Source organism: Netta rufina, assembly GCF_964035555.1.
Source record: "Netta rufina genome assembly, chromosome: 2".
Lineage (NCBI taxonomy): Eukaryota > Metazoa > Chordata > Aves > Anseriformes > Anatidae > Netta > Netta rufina.
This window is the reverse complement of record NC_140124.1, coordinates 89,326,007-89,353,413: the sequence shown is the minus strand read 5'-3', so window position 1 is coordinate 89,353,413 and position 27,407 is coordinate 89,326,007. Positions and strand designations below refer to the sequence as shown.

General features: G+C 39.9%; 1 protein-coding gene across 3 annotated transcripts in view; it reads right to left on the bottom strand.

Annotated features, from left to right (window-relative positions):
- Nucleotides 1–27,407, bottom strand: part of FHOD3 (formin homology 2 domain containing 3) — a gene marked incomplete at its 5' end in the record, with an annotated part of 402,496 nt that overhangs the window by 101,706 nt on the left and 273,383 nt on the right. For 2 of the 3 annotated variants that reach the window (XM_084282072.1, XM_084282073.1), the window contains 5 exons: nt 2,779–2,865; nt 4,127–4,365; nt 7,878–8,021; nt 13,774–13,868; nt 20,131–20,242. In XM_084282072.1, coding sequence (XP_084138198.1) covers nt 2,779–2,865; nt 4,127–4,365; nt 7,878–8,021; nt 13,774–13,868; nt 20,131–20,242 — 677 coding nt within the window. The remainder of the gene's footprint in view (nt 1–2,778; nt 2,866–4,126; nt 4,366–7,877; nt 8,022–13,773; nt 13,869–20,130; nt 20,243–27,407) is intronic. The other variant, XM_084282074.1, reaches the window with a different exon arrangement.

Here is a 27,407-nt window from a genome sequence, read left to right as displayed (position 1 = left end):
AACTCCCAAACTACATGCCTTCTACTCCCTCAAAGCCAGACACAATATGACTGAAAGATAGGAATTTGTGTTTGAAGACTTTTATAGCCAGAAATCACTGCATACAATAAAAACATCAACCTAGTGTTAAGTACTATGCCACTCCTTACATTTTTCCCTGACTCTATCCATTGTGTGGTTGGAAAAAGCTAGCTTAAAAAAAAAAAAAAGCACACACAAAAAAGAACCATGAAATAATGTGTTTGAAAGTCTACCACTTGAGAAACAGAATGCTAGACCACAGATTGACAGCGCTGAATTTGGACTCGGGCAGAAAACCTTAGGAGGTACCCTCAGCGAAACACTTGGTGTCATACATCAACAGGACAGAAGATGCCCCCAGGCTTTAGGGCGCTGTATGCCATCCTGATAAAAGAAAGGAGTTTTGACCGAAGCTAACCTGGTGGTGGCCAGGCCGGGTAAAACATACCAATTAAAGAATGCTTCTGCAGCTACGTATCCTTAAAGTAACCTTCAGCCTTTCTTATTTAGTAGTTATCAATTTATTTATTTATTTAGTTTGTAACAGACACAGTAGGCTGGGTTTCACTCTCCATGAAAACTATTTTAACACAAAGCAGACTTGGGTCTTTATTTGTTTTGAACCACAAGTAAAAAAGCAATACATTTACTTTGGAAGAAGGTTGCCAAACGGATGAAAAAGGCCTGCAAGTTTTCCTTTTGCTTGCCCTTAGCATTTACGGTCAACTTTTCCCAGCTCAAAACCCAAAGTCTGCTCTCAATTAGCCTGGCATAAATCAGAGCAACTCCATTGACTTCAGACAGCTTTTCTGGATATACAGCATTGTGAGACAGAACAGAATTTGGCCAATATTGTCTTTTTTGTTTTACCGGCATCATGGATTTTTCTCTTTTTGGAAGACTTATCGGTCGACACAAAGCAGATGACTGTGGACAACCTGTTTGATGTGGTAAACAAAAGCAAAGTAACTGCCAAACCAGCCGATGGAGTTAGAAAGAAAAGAAACATGAACACTGTGGGAAGGAGAATGCTGAGGAAGAACTTGAACCTTCTACTGATTTTGGTAGTGAAGTCCAAAAATAACCAAGAATATTGCCTAAAACTGTGTAGGAGTGTGATTTTAATCTCTAATCTTGCCCATCAGAAGCAATTCCTCTGAACCTGATGGTGCTAATCCACAGTAAAACCAGACGCAGGAATCTGCAACCACACACAAAGTTTAGATACCAGCAGGAGCAACACAATAAAATTATCATGAACACATTTCCTACTGGTAAAGCAAATGTAGTGAAGGAGTAGAGAGACTGAACTCTCTTTTGCAGAATTTATTTCTGTAAATACAGCACTGCAAAACCTTATTGCAAACTTTTTTCCTTCCTTGAGAGGGACTAGGATTATGAACTAAAACAAAGTTGATAGCAAAGGACAGATCTTTCCTGGATGAACAGAGATATTTCCAGTTTATGAGGCAAGAAATATTTTTAATTGATTCTTACAGATTCCTCTCTGCAACACTAGTGATGGAAGCAGAATGGGCACAACAAGCATTTCTTTTGACAAAAGCATAGGATGTCATATTTTAACTTACAATTTTAAAATTTCGTTACAAATTGCAGTAAGGCCTAACTAATGGTCTTCTATTTTTTTTTTTAATTTTTTAAAAAAAGTTGCTTCAGTGACCAAATGCTCAAGCTTGAAAACTTAAAAGATTATAGTAGGAACACTGCTGAGATAAAAACTTCTTTCAACTTACAGTTAATTCAAACTCTATAAAGATGCAAAAACTTTGTATGAGTCATTTGATTTCAAATTTTTGTTTATTTTTGGTCCCTTTTTAGCTGTCAGGTGTAGAGATAGTTTCGTTCACCTGGACTATTCCACTCAAAGTTTAGATACTTACTGGGATATTATAAAGCAGAAAGGCTGTTTTTAATCTTCCTACCACGATTACAGATTGAACATACTAAAAGTGTGAGTGACACAATCAGCTTTGCTGAAAAGTTTATTTACCAGAAACCCAGCATGACTTACAGGTAGCCAACACAGACAGATTCTTGTCATGGCAACTTTGAACATTTCACTGGGCATAGAACTTGTATCTTCGGGTACCAACATGTATTCATTGGTCTGTAATGACTAATGGGGAAAAACTAATTTGCTAGAACAACTTCAACATGATATTAAACTTGAAATAAGTGTTTAAATGAGTACTTATCTGTAAATGTTTACATGAAGATTTATTTCTCGGCTTTAAATTTAAATTATGCTTTAAATTATGTTAGCTTCCAGGTGGATGTGGAGTAGAAATGGCTATTTTTTCAGAAAACGAAGATAATTATTGAAATTATGCTACACTGGTGAAATAATAATAATAATAAAAAAATTCAAAGAACTAACAAAACTAATCTGCCATGTTTCTACTGACTCATTACTAAAAATCAGCTCAAACATAAATTCATTAGGAATTACTGAAGACTGCAAAATAAAACTAGCAAGCAAACATTAACAGTGAGAAACTGTATTAGTATTAGATGCATGACTTGTATTTGTTTAATTGCAGTAAGAGAATCAACAATTTTTGTAGAATTGAAGCAGTCCCTCATTTTTAATCCAAGCTCATCATTTTAACAAATCAATGACACCTGCTGCACATCGGCTGATAGATTCCCAGTCACATTGGTAAGTCATGAAACAGAGCATAAGGTCATGCACAAGGCTTTCCACACAGGGCAGCTGAAACCCCCAGCTGTACTCACACTGAAGATGCTTTAAACTCAGCCTCAAATGCACTGTCATCTTTGTCATCAGCCTGTAAGACCATGTGGCTCTTGGCCTCCATCTCACTGAACAGCCAGCCAATGGGATGTGATGGAAAAGCATGAATGTGTTGCCAAATGGAAACAAACAAACAAAAACAGAAAAAAAAAAAAAAAAGAAGAAAAAAAAAGGAAAAAAAACATTCTATGATACACATCACTCAACTACTGTTTAAATTATCTGGAGTCTTGTATTTTCTTATTGACAGAAGCCATTTGACTTTGGTCATCTCAGTTTGTTCTGTAAGATGGGCAGCTTTATACGTAATACAGGGTTTTAGGGCTCTAAGTTTCCATCCAGCGCTAACCAACAGAAACCCCCAAAGAACTTCCCAAATGTTATAATCAACACAGGAAACACTCTTCATGGAGCACACTTTGGTTTTGCAAATTGCACCCTGAACCACTGGATGACAGACGTGTCCAGCTTTAGCTATCTGCAGCAAACATATCTTCATGTGAGTTAGTCAGCCAGATTCCCTTTATAGTCGATAGAGAGAAATTGTTAGTTTCACAGCATGATTCATCTTAGCTGAAATTTCAGACATGTAGAACACATTAGATAACTTCAGTCTTACAAGCACTTGCTCCACTCCACAGACATCAAAGGGAGGCAAGCTGATCAGACATCTAACTTAGGCAAAATTAATTCCAGCCCTCTTGTGTGGTATTCAGACGTGCTGAGGATCTGTAGCTCCCATTTTTTCTAAGCATGTATAGCCCAAGCCAAGTGTAATGGTACTGGCAATGACGCTAGCTCTGACTGACTCCAGTGATGCAGAGTGCTCCTCAACTAGTCATTACTGTCTCTCTTTTGTTAATTATAAAACATCAGATACATTCACTACTACAGTGTAGCCTCAAAGGAAAATATTTATGCTGGAATGCTGGCTGTTTGCAAAGGGGAAAAACAATCAATGAATGGTAACATAAGCAGGGCAATTACCTCTGTATTAATGTGACTTTACCCTTGTTACAACCTCCCATTATGTTCCTATATTAAATATAAAATCTGTCAATGGATGATATTAACCTTGGTTAGTTCCATCAAATCAAACGCTCTACCTACCATGTTTTGGGTCCATTTACTTAGGGTAGATGGGTATGAACTTATATAAGAACTTGGGTATGTAGGTAAATAAAATGAAGTCACCTGCAAATTTTTTATTTATTTATTTATTTTTCTTCCAATTTGCTGGAAAAAGGCTGGCAGGTTAATAAAGTGCAATGAACATAATGGAAAGTAGTAGGGCGAAAGCAGGGCCCATTCCTCAGCTCAGGCACCTACCTCTCACTGAGACCTTCAACGCGCTGTCCGTGGCCTAGCATGAAGCTGGGGTTCGACTGACTGCACGGACTGGCAGGGGCCGATAAAGTGCTTTTGATGTTCTGTACCGAGTGTCTGCGGCTCCGTCGGCGCTCCAAGCCCCTTCGCTCACTGGCGCCCAGGCTGGCCCTTCTTCTGTCCTTGCGCCCGCTGGGCGGGGGGTCAGCGCTCTCATCTCCGTCCTCGTGTCTCAGGGTCACCTGAGGAGGAAAGAAAGGCAAGGCTTCTGATATGCGTCCTGTAGGTACCACAGGTCTTCACAACTAGTCTTTAAAAAACAACTGATCTCAACATGAGTGTGGCACTGTTTCTACAGATATCCCTCCACATTGCTATCTATCCACTAGTGCAGTGTAGCAGGTCTAATAACTGAATTATAGACTGACACCTTGTATAAAACAGTACAGGACCTGTAACAACAGATATATTCATGCCATTTTCATTTATTTATTTGTTTATTTTTAGGGACTTTATTTTCAAGGAGTCCAAGCAGCGCTAGACACATAGCTCTCTTTATTTCCTTCTAAAATACATATGTGAAGTCTTGGCACTTCTGAAATCAACAGAAGATCTCCTAGGCACTGATCAGTTGAACACTTCTGACGTTCAGACATGCCACTGGTAATGACTGAGTGAAAGATAGGCTAGTATTTTAGGATAGTGCCATCATTTATTCTCAACCAAGAGAATAGCAGATGCATACATAACTGCATTCCTCTGTAAGGTCTCCATTTTTACAGATCTCTCTGCAAAGTAAACAAAGGAAAAGAAACTAACAAAACTGTTTCTGTGAACTCATACCACAATGGATTAAAAGCAAAACACACAGACCACACATCTCCTCTAAGCTTCCCAATTTTTAGGTTAGCATAATTACTTTCTCTTCTGCCATTCAGTGGAAAATTCAGCATTTCCTGCCAGTTCAGAAGCACTGTCAGTGCAGAGGAACATATGCATTATACAAGGAAGCAACAATGCTGAGAATGCATTGTGCATGGCCACAACGACATTTGACAGAAAATTCTGACATTGGTTGGGAGCTCATCAACTGGAAATAGTCCAGGAACAAAATATGGATGTAGCTGTATTGGGTTTACGTGGCAAGGGTTTGGTAGCAGGGGGGCTGCAGGGGCAGCCTCTGTGAGCAGAGCCCAGCAGCTGCCCCATGTCAGAGCAGAGCCAGCTCCAGCTGGCTCCAAAGCGACCTGCTGCTGGCCAGAGCTGAGCTAGGGAGCTGAGCTGGATGGTCTTCTGGAAGAACAGAGTTAAGAAAGGGGAAAAAAAAATGCTGTGTGAGAGCAGCTGGGAGAGAGGAGTGAGAAGCAGCCCTGCAGCCCCCCCAGGTGAGTGCAGCAGGAGGGCAGGAGGCAGCAGCAGTTCCCCTGCGGGCTGTGCAGGGAGAGGCCCCCGGTGGAGCAGGCTGTCCCCCTGCAGCCCATGGGTCCCACACGGAGCAGATCTCCACGCTGCAGCCCCCCCGTGGGTGGAGGAGCCCCCGGTGGAGCAGGTGGATGTGGCCTGGAGGAGGCTGCGGCCCATGGAGAGCCCCCGCAGGAGCAGGCCCCGGGCCAGAGCTGCAGCCCATGGAGAGCCCCCGCAGGAGCAGGGGGTCTGGGGGGAGCTGCCGCCCAGCCGTGGGGGACCCGTGCTGGAGCAGTTTGCTCCTGGGGGATGGATGGATGGATGGACCCCGTGGGACGGAGCCGTGTGGGAGCAGTGCTTGAGGAGCTGCTGCCTGTGGGAAGCCCACGCAAGCTCAGTTCAGGAAGGATGGTATCCATCCACGTGGAGCAGGGGCAGGGAGTGAGGAGGCAAGGATGGCAGAGACAAAGTGTTAGGGACAGACCGCAGCTCTCATTTTCCATTCTCCTTCACTGCCAGAGGAGAGGAGGTAGAAGAGGGTGGATGGAGGTGAAGGTCGTTTTTTAGTTTGCTTTTAGTTTCACTAAAAGCACTCACTGCTCTAGTCTGTAGGCAATAGGCAATAAATTATATCATTCTTCCTATGTTGAGTCTGCTTTGCCCATGACAGCGATAGGTGAATGATCTCCCTGTCCTTATGTCAACCCATGATTTTTTTTTCATCATAAAAAAAATAAATAAATCGGAGTGTAGGGAGAGTCAGAGAAGGGTGTGGTGGAGTTAGCTACCTATTCATGTTAAACCACCACAGCAGCATCTAGTATCTTGAATTATGGCATGCCGTTGAAATGCCAATGTGACACATCTCTAAGAGAAAAACAGAAGTGCTATCATACGGTACATAAAGAGAGAGCTATTGCTAGCAGAAACAAAATTACTGGTGGATCTCACCCGAAATGCAGCATAAAGTTTATGCAACCTTTATTTAAGAAGGATCCATTCACATAGGAAGAGGTAAAGCACAGGGATATGTGGGTGACCAGAAAAACGTGTATTTTCTTGTTTCTATGTCTTGTTATTCTGGTAATTCTTACTAGAAGGGACTTTGACAAAATGAAGGTTGGTGAAGTGGTATATCTCTGCAGAAGGTGCAAAATCTATGAAACTGTGAAGGAGATTTTTAAAATAAAGCACAAATTTGGTAGTAAAAGAAGGAATGTATGAGGATATGTTTACATTTAATCTGGTTATCAAGACAAAGCTGGTACACAACTAGGTAAACTGATAATTTTGCAATCAGATCTTTCAGTAGGCACAGCATAAACAAAAATAATCTGTTTTTACGTTTAACAATCATTTTTTACAGAGGACATTATCAGCTGATGCCTCTAACAATAAGAAGAACATGGATCCCTCTCATTCTCACATTCCTTTTTTTCTGGCCTGACAGTCCTCCTCCAGACTGGTCTATATAAAAAGTAGCTCTGCTAAAGTTAGTGAAGTAGTGATATGGTTTACTGGAGGACTTGTTAGTGTTAGGTCAGAGGTTGGACTCGATGATCTTGAGGTCTGTTCCAACCTAGACAATTCTGTGATTCTGTGAAGTGGCATGGGTGTAGAGCTGATGAAGAAAATGGAGAATCAAATCTACCACATCCTTTGCTGGACTTGGATGGAGATAAAGTCATTTCATTTCATCGTATCAGGATACAAATTCACATTTACATTATATTGACTGCAGCCTAGACCTTCCCACTTCCAACACTTGCCAAAACCTGAAAATTGAGTCTAATTATTAAGAAATTGGATATCCTATCCTTGTATATAAGTTCTTCAGAAGTAGTTAATTTATACCTAGGTGGTGAATGTGGAGTCGTTCATTACTCCATTGCTGCAAACTGCACAGGATCTGGTCCAGGGTAAACTCGTAAACAAGGACTTGCTGGGTATTCAGCTGCAGAACAAGTGGTATTTGTGAAGCTAAGCTCAGCTGAACCTTTTTCATGAGCCGAATACTTCTGCATATGGAGAGAACTGCTTACTTCAGGATGTGTAACAAGCAGTCTGAGAAAGTTTTCACTGCAGGCAGAACTGCCTTTAAAGAGGCTAGTAAATGTGCTGCTTTGCCTTGCAGTACACCCCAGCATTAGTATGAAACGCATCTGTATGAGCAGCTATATACTTGTAGCAGGTCACGTATACGAATGTGTATAATACTTCTAGCAGCCAGATGTTTTTCTTTTAAAATAAAATAGATAACCGAATTTCACCTAGGTTACATTCCCCCCTCCTCTAGGCTTTGAAGTTTGCACAAGCTGTAAGATGCATAAAACAGGGCATGTTATGTTACCTCATAAATGTTAAATTGCTCAACTAAGTCCAAGTCTGTTCCTTTCTTGTTCAAGTGTCTCTGTGAAATAGCTTCAATGCCTAGCTCTTCCAGACAGTCCACCACGTCGTAGAAAGAGTCTTGATCTGGCAACCCCGACAGCGTCTAAGAAACAAAGGAAAAACATTTAAATCTGTTTGTTTTGAAAAGAATTAAACAAAGGTTTTTAAAAGCGGGTGGCAAGTGGTGCTACGTATGATTTCAATAAAACAAAACCATGATGTGGGATTAGAGACACCGCTAGAAAATAAAAAACAAGTGGCACAGCTTTTAACAAACAACTCGATGCACTGTGTAGAAAAATGAATAATTGGCAAAACAAATCAATGTTGTTATTTCATACAAAAGTATGGAAAATGCGGGTCTTTAAAATACACAGTTGGATTCTTCCTGGCTTCATTCAAGTACAGATTTAAAGAACAGAGAATGTTAAAGCATCAAACACAAGGATAAAAGCAAAGACAGAGAAAAAAATGGTTCAGCTAAAACCAGTGAAGCTGATTTCCTACTGATTCTTATAACTTTGGCCGTAAGAAGAAAAAGTCAAATGCACAGCTGTGTGATGTCAGGACAGCAGGAAATATCCTGCACCATGTGCCTACTGTCCTCAACACCTGCAGCAGAGGTCATTCTCCCAACGCACAAATTGTTTTATATTACAGAGATATTGACTTCTTTCCTCCCTTTCAACCTTAAAAGTCTTACTAAAGGTATGCTGACTTCTTAGCTCCAATACAATGTTAAAAGTACTACAGATTCCTGATTATGGGGTAAGTTGTTACCAGTGACACTGGAGCATTAGAACACTAGAAAATAAAGAACGCCAGCACTAACAGCTACTGAAAATAAAGTATTTGAATTCAGAGCTTTATATGGTGCCCACTCTATATTCAAGAGAGAAAGCACTTTTTTTCCTTTTTTGGTGAATACAAAAAACTGAGAAGAAATGGAAGGTGGTCTTCTGCAGTGTACCATGTACTTTAAACACTCCACTACAGTGCACATAGCAAGAGGAATTGGATCAAGCCACTCAACATTGTACTGCAGGGTGATGCTTGGGAAGAGGACATGGACACTGGACAGCTCTGAAAAGAGCGTAAGTGAACTTCATCCACCAGTCTTGCAGACAAAGCCAACAGAAAACACAACTATTTTGGTCTGCTATTATTTTCTGCTCAGCTTGTGCTGATTTTTAACCGCTCGTTATGGATGCTGCAGAAAAATAGGCCTAATCCTGCTGATGCTGAGCAGGAACTACTGAACATACAGTGCAGCCTTCTTGCAGAGTGGCACATGCCACCTTGTGAGCATCAGTCACCCCAGAGCTGCTTCTGCAAAACAAGGGAGAGTGCAGTCTGGAAGCAACACAGTTAGTCTGGATTAGCTCTCCAATGAGATACTCGTGCTCAGGTAGCTTCCTCTCTCTTAGCTATTCAATTAGCTAAGTAACTTATCTATAATTCCACTAGAAGAGAGAAAGAGCGAGAAAAAGAGAGAGCCCAGGCAAAAAGGAGACACTTTCCAGCCAGTTTCACCTTCTCATGAATGTGAGAAGGTGAAATGAATGGGATGGGATGAGCTGTGCTCTAATACTGGTTTTCTGGAGTGTGGCTTTCCCAGAGTTGCTCTGAGCAGCAAAGTGAAAAAGAGGACAGCTGTTCTGGGCTACCTCCCTCTACCAAGAAACTTTACATTCAGAAAAATTGGTTGGAATTACATGAATAAGGAGAGACAGCAATAGACAGCTGACATACCCTGCCCTGTTTAAGCACCTCTTTCCTATGAAATGAGGCACTGGGAAATGTGCCAAGCTGTGTTTCTTCTTCAGTCATTGAAGGACTATTGTCTGATGATTATCTAGTGATTGCACAATAAAGAGGAATGCTTAGCACAAAACCCTAATAAAGTGCTAGGATAATATGTTTAGGATCTGATTAAACATTTGTGTCTGTCCAGGACAGTATTTAGGGCCTCTGTTCAAAACCCACTGAAGACCATGGAACTAAATTTTCCTGAACAGTGCTGATAATACATACCATGTACATTCTGGTCTTTCCTAAACTGACACCTAGCAACCTTAAAAAATGAAACCTGGCCTTGGCAAGGCAGAATTAAAATATAGCCACTTGGAGAAGTGTGTTTAAACCATAGTCTTTGTTTTGTTGCAGAATTTTGTTGTGTTACTCCTAGCTTAGAGGAAAACAAGGACTTCAAATCTCATACTCTTTAGAATTCAGGTCTACAAAAGAGGAATAAATAAGAATGTCAACAGTCATTCTTATGCTTCTATCCCATTTTGGTTTGAGGAAACATCCCCGAATTAAGATTGTTTTATTTGTTTGTGCAAGTTGTGCAAGTTGCTCTCAGGACCTTATGGGAATGCTTGCACAACACTGAGTTCTTTTCTCTCAAGCAGCTGCTTTTGGAATGGTGAACTAAATTAAAACCAAAAACCTAGCCTGAGAGTTTTGAGCTTGATATATCTTCTTAACCACATTTTTACCAAAGCCTAAACAATACATTTTACCTACCACTAACTGTAACAGTCCCAATGGAAAAAGGCAAGAAACTGATGAAGTTGTATGGGCAGTGGAAAAGAAAAAACCACCACAGGTCTATGGAATTACAGGCCAAATGTTTTCCTACATGATAAATCCTATTAGACGACATATGAAACTGGTAACAGCAGAATAACCTTACCTCGACCTGTCCTCGGTTCCATTTCTTAACAAAGCCAAATGTAAATTACCACTAACCTATTCCTAGCTTCAGACTGAAAGGCTCTCTTTAACTGTGATTTTTTAAATGTGTATTGCTGGATGACATTAGGTAGCAAAATTAGTAAGTATAGTGTCTTTTGTCATTTAGAAAACATTCACAGCACAAAGCACTGGTGCAGACAGAATACAGACAACAGAAAGTCCAACGAAGTGTATTTGGTGTGCATGCTTTGCATGCAAGTCCAAATAACATAAAAAGTACTGCTCTGGTTACTAAACATCCAACAGATTGGGTTTCAATAGAGGGCCACACACTATATAGAGATATTATCTAAATCCTACATGCTTTGGTGAAAAACACAGTAAATTTACATAGTAAATAAACACACTTAAGGGCATTAGCTGAGTTTTCAATTGCTTTGGGATAGGAAGAAGCATGTCTCATGCATGCGTTTTCTCAGGAACCACAACTTCTTCTAAAACATCTGCTGCTGCTAATGCTGAATACAGGACACAAGAAGATCATTGCTCCAGTGTGGCAGCTGCAATGTCCTTAAAGCAGGTCACTGAAGAAATGATGTGCCAGCTGCTGCATTAACACCACACTGGCCTGCGACAGCACTTTTCCAGCTGCTGCTGCTGCTGGACCACTGGTGGGTGTCACTCTAAGCTCCCACTACTAATCACTGGCCTGGAAGCTTGTACTTAAACTTGTCTTATCCTGGATCTGCTAAAAAGCACTCAGTGCTTAATCTGGCTACACTGAAACATACTGATTTTTACATACTGAGTAATAATTTTACTTACCTGTTTAAAACAAAAGTATTGTATAATGCAAGAGAACGAACATAATCTTAAAAAACTGGTAAAAAGAAAGTCATCAGTAATTTTACAGCTACAAAAATACCGGTATAATCTCAGTAATAGAAAATTTTTGAAGCAAATGTAAAAAACAACATGTAAATGAAAGTCTGGAAGTAAACAGAAAAGCCAATTGAATTTAACACAGAATTCAATTTCTACATTTGGTGATTAGAAGTTTTTATATATTTGTGTGTGTGTGTCTATACGTAAAAGGAAATATAAAGTGTTTAATCTATTTGGACCTCAGTAAAACTTCCAATAAAGGGCCACATGGGAAAAAAACAATAAAAATACAGAAAGAGGGATTACAGTAAGACCTAACAGACCATATGAACTAACCAAAGGAAGGTAACGAAGGTTATACTGGGACTACACAGAATCTGAGGTATATATATTGAGATCAATCTCATTTTAGAGATTCATTAATGAGTAAATCCCCCATAACTAAGAGATGGTTAATGAAATGGTAGCATAAGTAAATTGGTTAAGTGTCAACAAAGGAGAGGATGAGGATAAAAGGATTGGTACAACTCTTGTATCAGATTTTGAGCAGGAAGGAAGGCAGTCTATAAATGTATACATGGAAAAAGAAAATGGAGTAGGAGAAGTATGCTTCCTTAAAACAAATTCCCCATGATGTTTCTGCCTGCACTGAAAACTTTGACAATTCCTCGCCTGGAGAAGCTGAAACCATCTGAGCCTTCTTTGTATTCTCTGCGGGGGAAAAAAATTACAACCGTGACATGCTGCTTACTGTTTTCTCTATAATCATGAAAAAAAATCCCATTAAAAACATCATAAAACTGTCCATAAGCCAGATCATAATTACAAGTGTGGCATTGTGGGATTCCTCTGTTCCTTGATCTTTGTAACTCCTTTGACTGTGAGATGCTTTTTCTTTTTGTTTGCTTTTAAAGAACTACCTCCTCCTAAAAATAGCTTTAAATGTAGTGAAAAACTCAAACTAAAGAAATTAACTATAGGATGACAAAGGATGAAAAATATAGAACAATTTTTTTTTAAAGTTAGACACCGGGTAGTTGCAACGGAGGCGGGGGGGAAAGGGAATTATTTCAGACAGAGGAATCAGTACAAGATACAACAAGGCTTAAAACAGAAACACTAAAAATTAGTAGCCTCAGCTTTAATAGCAGCTACGGACACAATGAGCAGGTGATGCTTTTCAGAAAGAGTACGTCAATATGTGAGATGGTCACTGAAAGTCAAGAGGATCTTTACTGCCATGTAAGCAGGTGCAAGGGCAACTCTAAGTAAAAGGACAGTGACAACAGGGATGTCACTGGGAGAGATCAGGCCCTCTCAGGCATCTTCACTGGATAATACCAGCCATTAAGAAACCATTTCATTAAAAACAAACACACAAACAGAACAACCCATTGCCCCAGCCACAAGCACAGAAAGCTGTCATCCTGGTATATGACCTCCACGGACACACTCTGGATTTTTAAATGAATATAATGAACAGTAATAATGTTCTGCAGTTCTCTGACCTATTAAGTATAATTATAAAACACAAAGCTATTTTGATTTTCTAGCAGTATGTTGACCTTCTGTGCTCTTTAAAAGATTTACTTTTAATTTTAGTCACGCTAGGATTTGTTTAGAATTTGAAGATTAGACACTAATTTTTAAGGAATTTACACTCATAAATTTCTAACTTTTGCAGTCCTTTCATTTTCTCCCTCCTCATCACTCAAGTGACTGCTTCCGAAAATGTTTGATTTTACTGCAAAACTACTACTTGTAATAAACAGTACCAGAAAATACAAAGAAAGAAGAAAAAATCAAAGCATGTTTTTACCTCAGTTTTTAAAGTGGAAACACTCTCACTAGCTCTCAGACCTGTTTAATTTACCATATTTGGTTTGCAGTGAAAAAAATAACATAATTTAAACAATCTGGAACTAGAAAATTGTGCACAATGCAAGCCTTTGTGAGCATTTGATCTTTTCACCAGTACTTGCTTTAATTATCTTCTGGGTAATTTGTTAAGCTGGTTTGTTGAGTTTTGTTTTGCACTATAGTGCCAGCTTTGGGAGAGGAATTGTGTCATAATATGTTTATGCACAGCAATGAGCAAAATAGCAATTCTGCTGCTGCCAGCTGCTGCCTCTGGGTGACTGCAACATCTCTGGTCCTGCAACTTCTCCGAGACAAGTCTTCTTTGTCGTATCTTCTCAATACAGACCTGTATTATGCAACTGAAAATACAAATATCATCACTCCAAGTAGTAGTAACAAAGCAAACAAACCTTGTTAACCAAGGTCATTGCGTAAACCAGTAGTTCCGTATCAACCCCATCCTTCTCCTCCAGGATCTCCATGATGTTGGACCATGGCTTGGCTCCTAGAGATAAAGCAGAAAACATCAGTAAAGGTAACCAAAATGGACAGCTGTTGCAGCGACATTTGTCCAAGAGGCAGCATGAGCTGGAATGATGTGGCCAAGTGGAAGATCAAGTGGATCAAGTGGATCTGCAGCTTCCTCTCCAGTCTGCCCTACTCTGTGGAGGACCAAGTAAATACAGTCAGTGAAAGCAATGGTACATCCTGAGGCAGGCTTCTAAAATGTCAGGCGGACTTTCCCCAGAGCTACTAATTTCTCTCCCTCGATGATGAAGGAAGCTTTGTTAGCCCACTCAATTGACAGTGAGCTTCTAAAAATCGTGTGGGACGAATTTTACCCCACCTATTGTAGGCTCCCACAGATTAGATAAATCTTACACAGAAGTCTGTATGCCACTCTTCCAGTGTGTTTGTTGCTTACATTCCTAGTGATATTACTGAGTTACACTGCATTAAGATAAGTCCTGTTAACAAAACAGTGTGGCAGAGAAAGACAATTTTCCCAAATTACAGGTTGCGTGTAAGATTTAAAAAAAAAAAAGAAAAAAAAAGTTTTTTTCCTGTGGTTCTTACTTGGATTATTTTTAATAAGAATCCCCTCCACGGATCTTTCAGATACATTTATATCTCTTTTTTTTTTTTTTTTTCACTTAGTAAGGTCAAAAATCTGTGCTTCTAGCTATGAACTATTTGCCTGATTTGCATTTGTATGTTTGATATACATTTGCAGGATTATCTGCTGCCAAAACCCACGTGGCTTTAGCGAGTTATTGCACCAAACGAGTTAGGCAGGAAATGCCAACCAGATTCAAGATAATGTCTCGTGTGGAAGGCACCTTGTAAAACCATTCCATTTAATTTGGCTAAAAGGCAGATGATGACATTTTCAGTGGGGGAAAAAAAAAAAAAAGAAAAGAAAAGAAAAAAAGAAAGACTATTTTATCTAGGAAAATGGAGGAAATAATGAAAGACTACAAATCACTGTTTTGTTTGGAGTAAAGTTAAAGGTTGGGAGAAAAAATCAGAAAGCTAACCCTAATTTAGAGATGCCCAATTCACCTACAAGATCGTAACTGCAAGAGTTCTACAATTCAGAGAGAAAAATGCGGAGTATTCTAGCAGATCACATCCCCTAAAAATTATAACGATGACAACACTTTGAAGACAATCAGGCAGTAAAAACGAAATGTTTCATCCCAACAACCTGTTGCTGACTGATCAGTGACCCCAAGGTTAAATTTCCACACTGCTCTCGCAGCAATTACCACCACTGCTTATTTGCGATGCTATTGCACATACATGCAGATAAATCCTGCTGCACAGACATGGATCCCTACTAACCAAGCACCCATTTTCAAAGCAATGGCAGTGCACTGTGTGAAAAACTGTGTAGTAATGAACACGCAGACAGCAGTATTTCTCCTGTTTTATTTTCCCCACACTTTTGAGACATTCTCTGATCTTTTCTCCTGAATAATAAAGCAGAGCTTCCTTATCTCAAGAGAAATCAAAGTAGAGGGGATTCACCTTCATCTCTCAGAAAGTATTTATGTGCATTACTGATTAAGTACTAATTTCAGTACACTGCTGTAATGAGAACACACTAGACACTGCTTTACCAGACTCTCTATATTACCAGACATTTTGTTCAGTACATGTTCAAAAGACATGTGGAACAAATTCACTCGGCTCACAAATGATATATGATCAGCAGGAATGATATCCTCACTACAAAAATGTCTTCCTGTGGTTTCTAGTGAAAAATAAAAATGGAAGAAAATAAGAAAGAGAAACAAAATGGGGAAACTGCACAAGCTTGACTTATAACAATGCCATTTAGACAAAAGTGAGTTGCCAACAACATGAAAAGTTAATTATTTAATCCACACCACATTATTCAGTGACAGTCTTTCTAGAGGAATACCCATTTATTTTGTAGACAGGTTTTATTCATAGTGAAACAATCCTATTCTGTTTTCTAAGGACAATATCCTGGTGTTTTATTTATTTCTTTATTTTTTTGCCTGGATATCTGTGTACTTCTGCATTATCACAACAGAGTATTTTTAGGATTCCCTTGCTGTTTCCATGCATGGATGACAAAGCTTTCCTCTATGCGTGCTGCTTCTCTGTGTCAGACCACAATTAAAAAAAATAATGCCAGCAAGGCAGCCCAGTAACAGCTCACCCATCCTTTGAATTCTTTAATTAGGATGTTGTTACTAACCTTAGACAACTTTGAAAATCTAGGCTTGCATTTGTAATTCTTTTCAACTGAAATTCAATCTATTCCCCAATTGGTATCACCAGGAGGCTGTACAAGGACTTTGACTGAGTCACTCCAATTTGTACCAGATTAAACCCTGCTTTTCAAATGCTGTTTTCCTCATTATCATCTCAAGCTGAACAGCCAATGAGTAAATAAACACAAAATAAGACATAATGCTGTCTACAAGTTTGGGGACTAGGCAGTTCTGGTCTGAAAGCTGCACCATTTCCTTCCTTCTCACACTAATGAGAGTCTCTAGTTTGTAACCTATGATCCCAGCAGCATAAGGCATGGGTGGATCTAAAGCAGGTTTCTCCTCTCATCCACACACAGGCCCTGAAGGTTGGATTTCCAAGTATGTTGTTCCTGGAGAGTTACCACTTAAAGATGAGTCCATAGGCTGGAGTCTACGTGAAAAAAATAATTTCCAAGCCACAATTTTTTTTGTGTGGTAAGGTGGCTAAGTGAAAAAAAACTCCTTCACCTCCCAGTATGAGCTGCCTAGAAAGATTTTGTGAAAGGTACTTTGGAAGATCATGCATTACAGAAACTGGTGACTTTAGAAAAGTCGTGGGTTGCTGTAGTAAAACAATGAGGCTCATACAAAAGACACAAAAAGCATGATATGTATTTTCTCTTTTGCTTTAGAAAGATACTTGTATTGTGCAAGATATTAAAAGCTCTCTGATTACAGAGAGGAACCTTTGAGGAAGCTAGTGTGCAGAGCCAAAAGCTACTGCTTGCTGCCATCTGTGCAATGGTCTGAATATAACAAATTATGGAAAACCTAAACTCAGGTATTTCTATTAAAAAAAAAAAAAAAAAGTAAATTCATTTAAAATTTATGCTATAAAGTTTATTTTTTAAAACAGTGCAATTATTTTTGTGTGCCAATTGTCAAAAAGCCTTACTTTCAGCCTGTCTCCTCTACCTGATCGTGATGTAAAGGAATGATGATGTAGCATCCCAGATCTTTTTCTGAGAGCAGACTGCGGTGTTCACGTAAGGTTACAACTTCCAGGCAGGACTTGTGGTAAAATTGCTGGGAGCGACGTAACAGGCTCACTAAAGCAAAACAGTAAAGGTCGAGTTTTGTGTGTGTTCTCCTGCCTTCTACTGGGTAAAATGGGAATTGCTCAACTGTTTTTTGCAGATTTCTCATTGGTACCAGCTATTATTGTGGCTACTCTGTCTGGAAGGCTGGGGCCTCATCAACCATGATGTTACCACAGTATTCTGAGTAGTCATGGACAGTCCATCAACACACAGAGAACTGTGGGGTTTCAACAGTTAGGTGTATATTAAATGAATACTGTCTACTGAATAATGCCACCCATTGCTTGAAGTCTTGATCTTTTCTCAGTTTCCCCTTCAAATATTTTTGCAAATGAATTAAAAAAAAATTAAAAATTAGTTTCATCCTGTCATTCATGCCTTACACTTTTTTTTTTTTACATTACAACTACACAGGATGTACACATAACATACAAAGCATGAAAAACTTTGCAACAGGCAGGAACCATACAGGGGGGCTGTCCCCAACATACAGACAGTCTCCAGTTGCCATAGGATAGAAAGAGTTTTGGAAATACCTCAATATCTTTTATTCACGACCCTTTAAATATGTGTGAACATACAGCTTTACATCACAGCTACAGGATGGGCGTTAGTTTACTGGTTATCTTAGTGTGCGAAATGGGAGGAAAAGGGGAGAACTGATAACGCCAGCCACTTAAATAATTCAGCAATAAGTCAGGTAGCAGAAACATAATTCACAAACAGAATGCTTCAGTGTCCAGTTCAGCCACTGGGCTTTAATCTCTGTACTAAAAAATGCTTGTGATAAAACAGCCCCAGACAGCACAGTGCAACGCCAGCTGCGCTCTCCAGAGCCCATACAGTCCTGGTATGCTTAACCTTAAAAGAGATCAAATTCCACTGGGGCTACGAAACAAGAAGAAGCTGGGGGGAGGAATCTAGATGGAAATATAACTAGAACCTACATCGTACATGATGAGGACCATCCAGTTATTCACTTATAATCTGCTCGTATCTGAGAGTAAAGCAGGCACTTCCATAGATCTTTGTACTTCAGCTTGCATATGGATGTATTCTTGCGTAGAAACCACAGATGGGATCACTTTGAAACAAGGCTGAGTTATTATGGGGTTCTTTATGTTAATCATGTGTGGTACACATGTTGAGGAATTATGTCATATCTCATCACCTTGTATGTACATGAAACATTGGACTTTTTTCAAAGCAGTGCTAAACTTAATTATATAACTGCAAGATTTATGACAATGTTTCAAGAAAAGGCACATCCCTATTTTTCCATTTTATTTCTGTTCCCTTAAATCAGTCATTACAGGCAGGTACCCTTCAGTTATAAGACACCAATTTCTAAATGTTATATACATGTAAAATGTAGACCTTTCATTGCTATGGCTATTCCACTGATGACATAAAAATGGAACTAAATAAAAAACAAGAAAAAAAAATCTCTTTCATAGCTAAGCATAATTGCTTATAGAAAAAAAAAAAAGGAAAAAAAAAAAAGGATAAACTGGGTATTTTGGGCTGTTTTGGACAAGAGTTCTGTTAACCCACAGGTATGAGAATTCCCCTAAACCCTCTTCTCATACTAAAAATCACCCATTGAACTAATACATAACTTTTTTCATGTCTTAGCTTGATACTGAAGTTTTACTGCTTTGGGGCATGGAAATACTTGCCTGCGGCAGTTTTACAGATACAGAAGGGAGTACACAGCACACGGTATGTTCAGGGTCCTACTTGCTCTCTGTTTTCTTTAATGAGATTTACTTGCATGTGAACAGATGGCAACTTGAACATGTTGAGTATACTAGGGGGTTCAGAGAGCTGAGGAAATGCTATGAATGGCTGTAAAAATAAATCATAGAACTCACAATTACATGAATACTGTGATTACATTTCTGCTGATGACATTGTAAGGTTTATTGGTTTTATTTCAAAACAGAAGGCCAACCTGAAGAGTACACCATTTAAAAGTGTTACGTTGATTTTGGATTATCTCTGCCTGCTCCCCTATCATGAGAAACAATTTGGGGGTTGTTTTTTATGGTATTTTCAACACACTAGGTAGTTGAAAACAAAATCTGGCTACCTTCTCCTATTTCCGGCACCCCCTTTCTCCCCATCCCCCAACTTTTTTGTTTCACTTTTACCATATCAAGTTGCTCAAACAAGTTCAGCATGGAGGCAGTTGCTCCACCGAGGGGATCTTGCTTTAAACCTCCATGTGTTTGAGACCACAACAATGGTTCTCCCAACCTCAAAAACTCTCCTTGAGGCAAAGGAATGTTTCGCATCAAGAGAGACTGCCCTGGGAGCTTAGCAATAGCTTTGTGGGAAGAATAAGAAAGAACCATTTTTGTTCTATTTATTTGTAAAAAATACAGTATGCATATTCAAGTATTTTTCATGAGCCTGAAGGGTAACAGATTTCATAGTATAATATCTGCTCAAGGGCTTTATTTTAATGTAACAACAGATGGTTTTGCTTTTACTATAAAGCCTGTACTATTACTGACCTCGTCTTTCTCTTCAAAGGGATTACGCTGATTAGATATCGTTTTCTCTTGTAAATCAGACTGCTTCTTTTCAGAAGGAAGTGGAAAGATGGCCCGGCCCAGAGGAGCCTTCAAGGTCAGGATATGCAATGGGGCTTACATTGCCTGCGGGTGCAGGGAAGGGGAAGCGATGACTGCAGTGTATCGGAAGCAGCATGGTTTTCCAGCTTTTCACTCATTAGTTTTCCACTATAATTCATTCCTCAAAACAATCTTAAATTGTATGAATACTTAAAGTGTGCTTTTAATCCAGAAATAAGGGGAATGGCATATAAAGCAGAAATCATAACAGAAACCCTAAAATTGCTGACATCTATGACAAAATGCCACCTTGGTCTCAGCAGTGCTGGGATTTTGCAGCCCTGAGCAAGGGTACTCACCTCTCTTTTCATCAACTGTTGATACTGCCTGGATTAAAAGCGGCGCATTAGATTCGGTGTACTCCACAAACACCAGCAGCAGCTTCAGCGCTGTCTTTACCACCAGGCGGAACTGGAAGAAAAGAGTGCGAGACTTGTCATTCAGCAAACCGCAGCATCGCCAGAAGTGCTACATGAGACTGAGCAAGGCGCAAGCAGAACAGTCCAGATCCAGTAGTAACACGTGGGCAGAAGAGATTAAGCTGTGCCAAGACCAAAAAAATGACAGGTAGCTATTTGGATGAAAATGTCATTCACTGGAAAGTAGTCTCCCAGTACTCAAAGAATCCCAACACAAGCTTAATGCTGCCACACATAATAAAAGACTGAATGTCCCACCTATACATACACTTATGCTTATCCACAATATCTTTGTTCAAAGCTTACTGTACACATAACCTGATGGAGTAAGAATAAATGTATTGTTCTGTATCTCAACACAACATTTACTTCCCACTTTCACTGTGAGCTTTAAATGTTGTGAAACTCCTGTATGACAGAGTGATTCTCTCCTCACAGTTTCTTCTTTTCTTGTAGTGCTATTATTTAACAGGTAAATGATTAAATAAATACATATTCACTATTTATACAACCCGGGAGAAAGTGTGTTTAATCTCTGACTGTCCCACCCTGTCACAAGATGTGTGATTTGCTGGAAGCGAGCACTCCGCCTGTACGTTTTCAAACTTACTTTTTGTACATTTCCAAGACTGTGAGTTCAGCAAAGACTCATCATCATTGAAACCAACCAAATGGAAATCAACAGTCAAACTCTACCAGTTTTGTTACAGATCTCCCATTTCCAGAGAGGATATTTGACTATTAGGGAACTTTCTAAGTGCTGAGTAAGAATTTTCAGGTATGTACGCGGCGTGATCAGAAATGTCTTCACACTTAAAGGAGTTTTGAATAATACATGAAAAACGAGGACTTTTTATTAGACAGGGCTCTGCATGTCCAGCTGAGAGGAATATTAGCAGGAGAATTGATTCTAGGTCAAATATGACATATCCTCAATCTAAACAATGGATTTAAAGCCAAATAAAAGGGGATACATTGTTGGTCCCAGAAGCACAATTCTCAGTCCACTGAGACTAAATCAGGCTGCATAAAAATAGGCATTTGTAAGCCTATTGCATTGTTGTGCTATATTATATTGCAACAAATCTATCAAACAGTTTGTGAGATTTTTAATAAGATAGCTATAATAACGTGGTCATTAATCTCTTTCACCATTAATAGATTTTAAATGATCTCTCAGATGCATCCATGTAGAGATAAGCCACCCTCCAGAAAATCCCTGTCTTTGTCTCATTATATTAAGTTGGTAAGCAGCCTGAAACAAAACCACCTGGTTATTGCAATGTCTCACCCAGGCTGGGAGACAAAACCATCATTATCCTGCATTTCCTAACTGGTTCAGGGATGTATACACCTAGGTTTCTGCCAGTATTAGCTCATTTCCAGTCCCCTGGTTTTTCAGTTCCTCACAACATAACTCTCCTAAGAGGCAAGGAATCACCTTTAATCATTTATAGATATATGCAAAGACTGCAAATGTATCTAGATCCTAAAAAAGACTGCAAGTGCAATAAGCAGAGGGTCATGCTACTCTGTTCACATTGCCACTCACAGAGACGTAGTAGAGCTCAATTTATGGCAGTGAGCTAAAATGCAGCTTGCTGCTTACAGCTATAAACACAGAGTTTACTGTGAACAAGCAACCCAGGTATTTCCCTGGTTTCTCACGTTCTACCCACTCATGTGAATTGAGCTTAATGCACTGCAATGATGCTGCTAGGGATACAAAATCTTCTGTTGTTGAATCTAGATTGTTTCGGTCCTGTTGTATCATTGCATCAGATACTTTCAGGGCTCACAGCCAGCTGACAAACCTGACCAGGTCCCTTAAGACATTTGATTACTCTAATTAGCAGTTGTGCTGCCACAGTGATACCCCTGTGATACATGAGCTAGCCAAATTGAAGGAAATGGAAATCCCATGACACACACCATAACTATACCATGGAAACACACCGGTGAGGGAGCAACAAATCAGTTCCCCATGGTTTCACAGGGCACCCATGCATATGCCAGGCATGTGAATACCACACTCCTTCTGCTGTACCATGATGTTTTCCCTACAAGTCACGTTCAAGTGCTTAACAGGCATATTCGGAGAACTTCCAGCAAGTCTCCACTTGTTTTGCAAAGGTTCTTTGTAAAACAGGAGTTACCAGATTACTGCAAACAACACTTGGAAGAGCATACGTCCCGGATAAGCAGCTGTGTGCTGACTGCAAATCTGGTCAGGATCCTTTCCCTAGAAAGGAAATCTCACTCCTGGATATTACTCACAATGGCTCTCAAAACCTCAAGTCTTGGCCAGATGCTGACAACTGGATGTGTTTACTCGTCAGTACTCAACAGCAGGGTTCCGTATGTTTCCATGTGACAGCAATCAGTGGCACATAGCGGGCTTACGTCAAATATCTGCAACTCTCTTCTTCTTCCAGAAAGTATGAACGACCTTCTGTAACGCCTTTGCTCTAGCTGCTGCCTGCTGGCCACTGCAGCTGCTGTAAGGAGCGGCTAGCCCCTCACAGCTTGTGGCTGCCAAGGCCTCGGGGCAGCCCAGGGCTTGGGCCGGCCGACTGACGGAGCGCGGCCTGCAGGTGCCATCCTGCATCCACCACGCTTGCAGACGACAGCACAAGTAATAAATACCATCCAGACGCAGCTCTGGAGAAAAGGAGTGATTAGAAAGGCTTTGTTTCACTTGTCGTTTTGCTAGTAGAAGGACACTGCAAGCTAAGCTCCTCACAAAACAGTCAGCCAGCCCTGGGAAGAAGAGGTGAAGGCACATACTGACAGCATTCTGCTGATAGTCAGCATGGCCACTAGCTCTGAGAAAAACTGCATTTAAAACATGCTGTTTCCTGCTTGGTAGACAATCACAACTGAGACACGTGTGGGCACTTTAAGCCTCCATACTGCTTTGGACGAGAACAAAAATGAAATAGCGCAGTCCGAGGACTAAGTCACACAATGTGCACAGGAGGGGCTCCAGAGCTGAGACTTACTAGCCACTTGTGGCCCCCACAGCCTTTGCACACATCCTGCAATGGGGCTTTTTAATACTGGTTTAACAGTGCTTCTTAACAACAGCAGGCTATCATCAAGCAGCTGCACCACCCCTTGGAAAGCAAAGTCCTCAGCCAACCAAAGCCCCTCCAGATCTGTCCGTCTGTCACCCCAATACACAAGGACACTCCAGAGCCTGATGAGCTCACGCTGAAATGTATTCTTACCCAGAATGGCACCAAGTCTCTGAAAGAAAGACCTATACCAGGGACACCTGTTGCCAAGACCTGTGTGAAACTGTGAATTTTGTTACATAGCCTCCAAAGCGATGTCCTCCCTATTAAATGACCCCCTCATGACGAGCTCCCTATGGGCTTGATGTGTCTGTAGCAGCTCAGGCATGATACTGATGACACCTTAAGTGTTGGTTATCGCAACGCGAAGGGTTTCAACCAAGAACGAGAATGATTGTTTCACAACTTTAAAAAATACCAGAGCTATTTAGAAAGTTTCCATTTGTGATTAATTATAGTGACTTTCAAAGTGGGAGATCCTCATATCTTTATGAGTGAATTATGAAATGTGTTTGCAGGGCATGCCTTTCCAATTATTTCAACGGTTGACAGCTACATTGCAAATAAAAGGACTGCAAATCTCAAAAACAGGGAGATCATTTAACAGGGAAAAAAAAAAAAGCAGCCAATCATTGACTTTTGTACTTCCATTTGTGAAGCCATGGGAGTTTTTGCCAGTCACTGGTATGATTTTATTTCACATAATGCACACAGATGGCACAGTAACGGGAGCAACAGAAACAAGTTGCATATTTCATTCCTAAGTAGGTGAATCACTAATTATTTGTATCAGTGTTAATAACTTCTTGAAGGCCTTAAGGCTGTTTCTGGGATCTACTGGACTCTTGTTTAGTAGCAAAGACAGCTTTCTGAATCAGTTTCAGCAGAGTCCCAGTTCTATTAGAATCCACAGGGCAATCATACTATTAGTTCAGACAGGACTGGATGTCATAACAGCAATAAAAGAGACAGAAATATGTTGTTCTACCTCAATAAATAAATAAATAAATAAATAAATAAAAAGAATCCCTGGTATCATTGCTTTGTGAACACTGGTTGTTGTGATTAGTTCCAAATTTACACCCTAAATATCACTGTTCAGTTAAAACAGAAGGCTCACTAGAGCAATATACATACCCACCAGCTCAGTAAAGTGATGTTTTAACGGCTCTGGGATTAAATCAGGATTCTTGAATTTCATAGCACTGAAGTATCAAAACTTTTTATTAAAAAAGTTAGAAAGTTAAAAAAGAAAATTATATTTTTGTATCACTTGCAAGCCAATTTAGAGAGAGGAAATGATGTTAGCATCTTCTGGCGAAAGATAAAATGTAGCCAGCAATGTAAAAGGAAGGAGAAAAATTATAAACATTCCTTTACATTATACAGTAGAGTTTGGCAGTCCTTTTTCTTTTTATCTCTTTACGTTTAGACAATCGGAAATATGTTACAGACCCAGCCAAACAGACTACGCAACAGACTGCAAAATTAATGTCCCATGGAAGGGTTTGTCCCACCCATTAATCACTGGCTGAGAAAAACTTAGATGTCTACGAGGAACGTTGTTAAAAATGTCATTAGCTTGGAGCCTGAAGTGACATTTGTTAAGTTCAGATTTAAAAAAAATTAGGAATGTTTTTTAAAAAGAAAGAAAACTGAAACAAAATTGGGTAAAACAGTATTTCACTTAGGGTGATGCTTAGCATTTGCATTATTCAAATTTGAAGGGAAATGTGCACCCAATGTCTCACTAGCAATTTACTAGGCCTAATCTGAGGTCTAATCTTAGGCCTAATCCCCACGTGGACCCTGCCTAGTAGGCCACGCACTCATCACGTCACTATGAGACACCGTTCTGGATGGTGAAGTAATGTGGCAGTACAACATGCACCACAACAGCTGGTGAGAGGTGCACAGAAAAGCTAAAAATCCTTCTTGCTCGTAGCACGTCAGGATTCACAGGACTTCAGATCTAGCACTGCGTGAATAGCTCACGAGTTTCCCAATCGCATCTGTGGTTCTGCTCCATTTCATGTGGCACAGCAGGACAAAACCACAGTCTGTTCAGAAGAGGAGAAAAGGCCTTTCTGGAAGGGAAACAAATTGCTGGTCCTAGAGTCAAACGACACAGGACCTCGTCCTTACTCGGATGGCCTAAATGTCTGTAACATTACCCAGAGTATAAGCCTACTTTGCCCAGTCTCTGAGACCCAACCTTTATGTGGCTACACGTCCCTTCTCTGGGAAATTACTACTATTGTTGCTGCTAAACAGTGCAGAAAGCATCAGAGCTGTACTTGCCCTAAGCTCAGAGTATAAACTCCTTGCCTTGAAGGGAGATCTTCCTATTAACAACTGCGCGAGGGAGAAAATCATCCCCCCATTCTTGGTTTTTCGTAGTAGGTGAGGAGCTGTACTACAGTATTTTCCTTTGTAATAAGCAAGGAAGAAGAAAAATACTGAGCTTGATGGCATCTTAGGATAATTTAATTTGGAAGGGCAACCCCACTTGCCTTCTCATCTGAGGTGAACACACCCAGCTCCGTCTCCTCATATATCATGTGCTCACAGGGAACCCCCACCAGACTTGCTTCAGGAGGTGGATATCTTTCTGGTACAGAGCATCTCAAAACAAGACCCTTGAACTTTGCTCTAGTCTGACCAGAACCAAAAGGGAAGAACCACGTCCTTCAATGTGGTGGTTACACTCCCACTAATTCTGGATGTGGTTGGCCACCTGTAATGTAAGGGCACACTACTAATTCTCGTTCACATTAATATTCTCTTATTCATAATGAGTAGATGGAATTAAATGATGTGATGCTAAAAGAAACATCTATAATTTCCCACGTGTTTTAAGAAGAGTTACTGGGACTTGATGCCAATAAAGGTTTGTGTTTGTGTTTGTTTTTTTTTTTTTTTCAAGGAAGAATCACAGGGCAAATAAGTACAGGGCATATTACTTTATCTACTGAAAAGTTAGATGCACAAAAACAAAAAACAACCAACCAAACAAAACACTGAGATTCTCCCATTATGTGTTCCATATATTTCTGTCTCTTGTTCTCAGTCTCTGTCTCCGGTTCAGACAGAAGAGTCAGACCAAAGCATAACTTTGGCTTGCATGTCTCTGGATGAACCTCATGAGATCAGCAAAGATAAAATTGACTTGTGACTTGTCTGAAAGCATGACAAGATATTTTGCAGGTGGTAATGTCTTTTAACGTACGTACTTTGAACCAGATGGACACATCAGAACAGAAATCTATCCCTGAAGAACAAAGATGCTCTACAAATCAGCAACATACTACATACACCCTGAAGTCAAAGCTTTGCTACTCACTCATGGCACTTGTAGCCTATTTGGAATGAAGGTAGAGTAAGCTTGCAATCTACCTGCAAAATATCAGGCAGATACACCCTTAATCTCTCTCTGGCTCTGCTGTTTCTCAAGTTCTATCATTAACAGAGGATTTCTGTTTACCTGCTGGGAGATTTTTCCATTCTCTGAGCTTTGGCGGAAAGATTGATAAACTTCATTTAGCCCAAGATATGAGCCTTTTCTTTAGATCAAAGTGTGCCCTGAAAGTGCAAGAGGGAGTTCTCAAAGAGGTCTTGTAAGAGAAGATCACATTGCAACAAAGATTACTCTAGTAAATGTGGGTCCCTTCAGCTTTAGAAAAGCACAAAAGAAACAGAGAATGTTGTTTCTTCTGGCACTATGCACCTCAAGATTTTGCAGGTAAGTGTAACAATCAATAAGTTCTACCAAACGTGCAACTAACTGTCCAACCGTAGCATTTGCAACACTACAGTTTGAACTGGGTATTTTCCAGTATAAAATCTTATTTTGTGTAAGCTACAATAACTCTTACTACTGCTAGAGGCAAGGCTGCAGTTCCTGAGGGTCACACTGTGGCATGGCAACCCTGCAGTAGTCTTTTAGGGTCTGCGGTAATTTTAAAATTGAAATAACTTTCTAAGTACATTTCAACTTTTATGTTCTAACATGAACAGCCTTACAAGCAAATTTTAACAGATTCTGACATTTATCAAGCATTCCTCTAGCACGCTGCCATT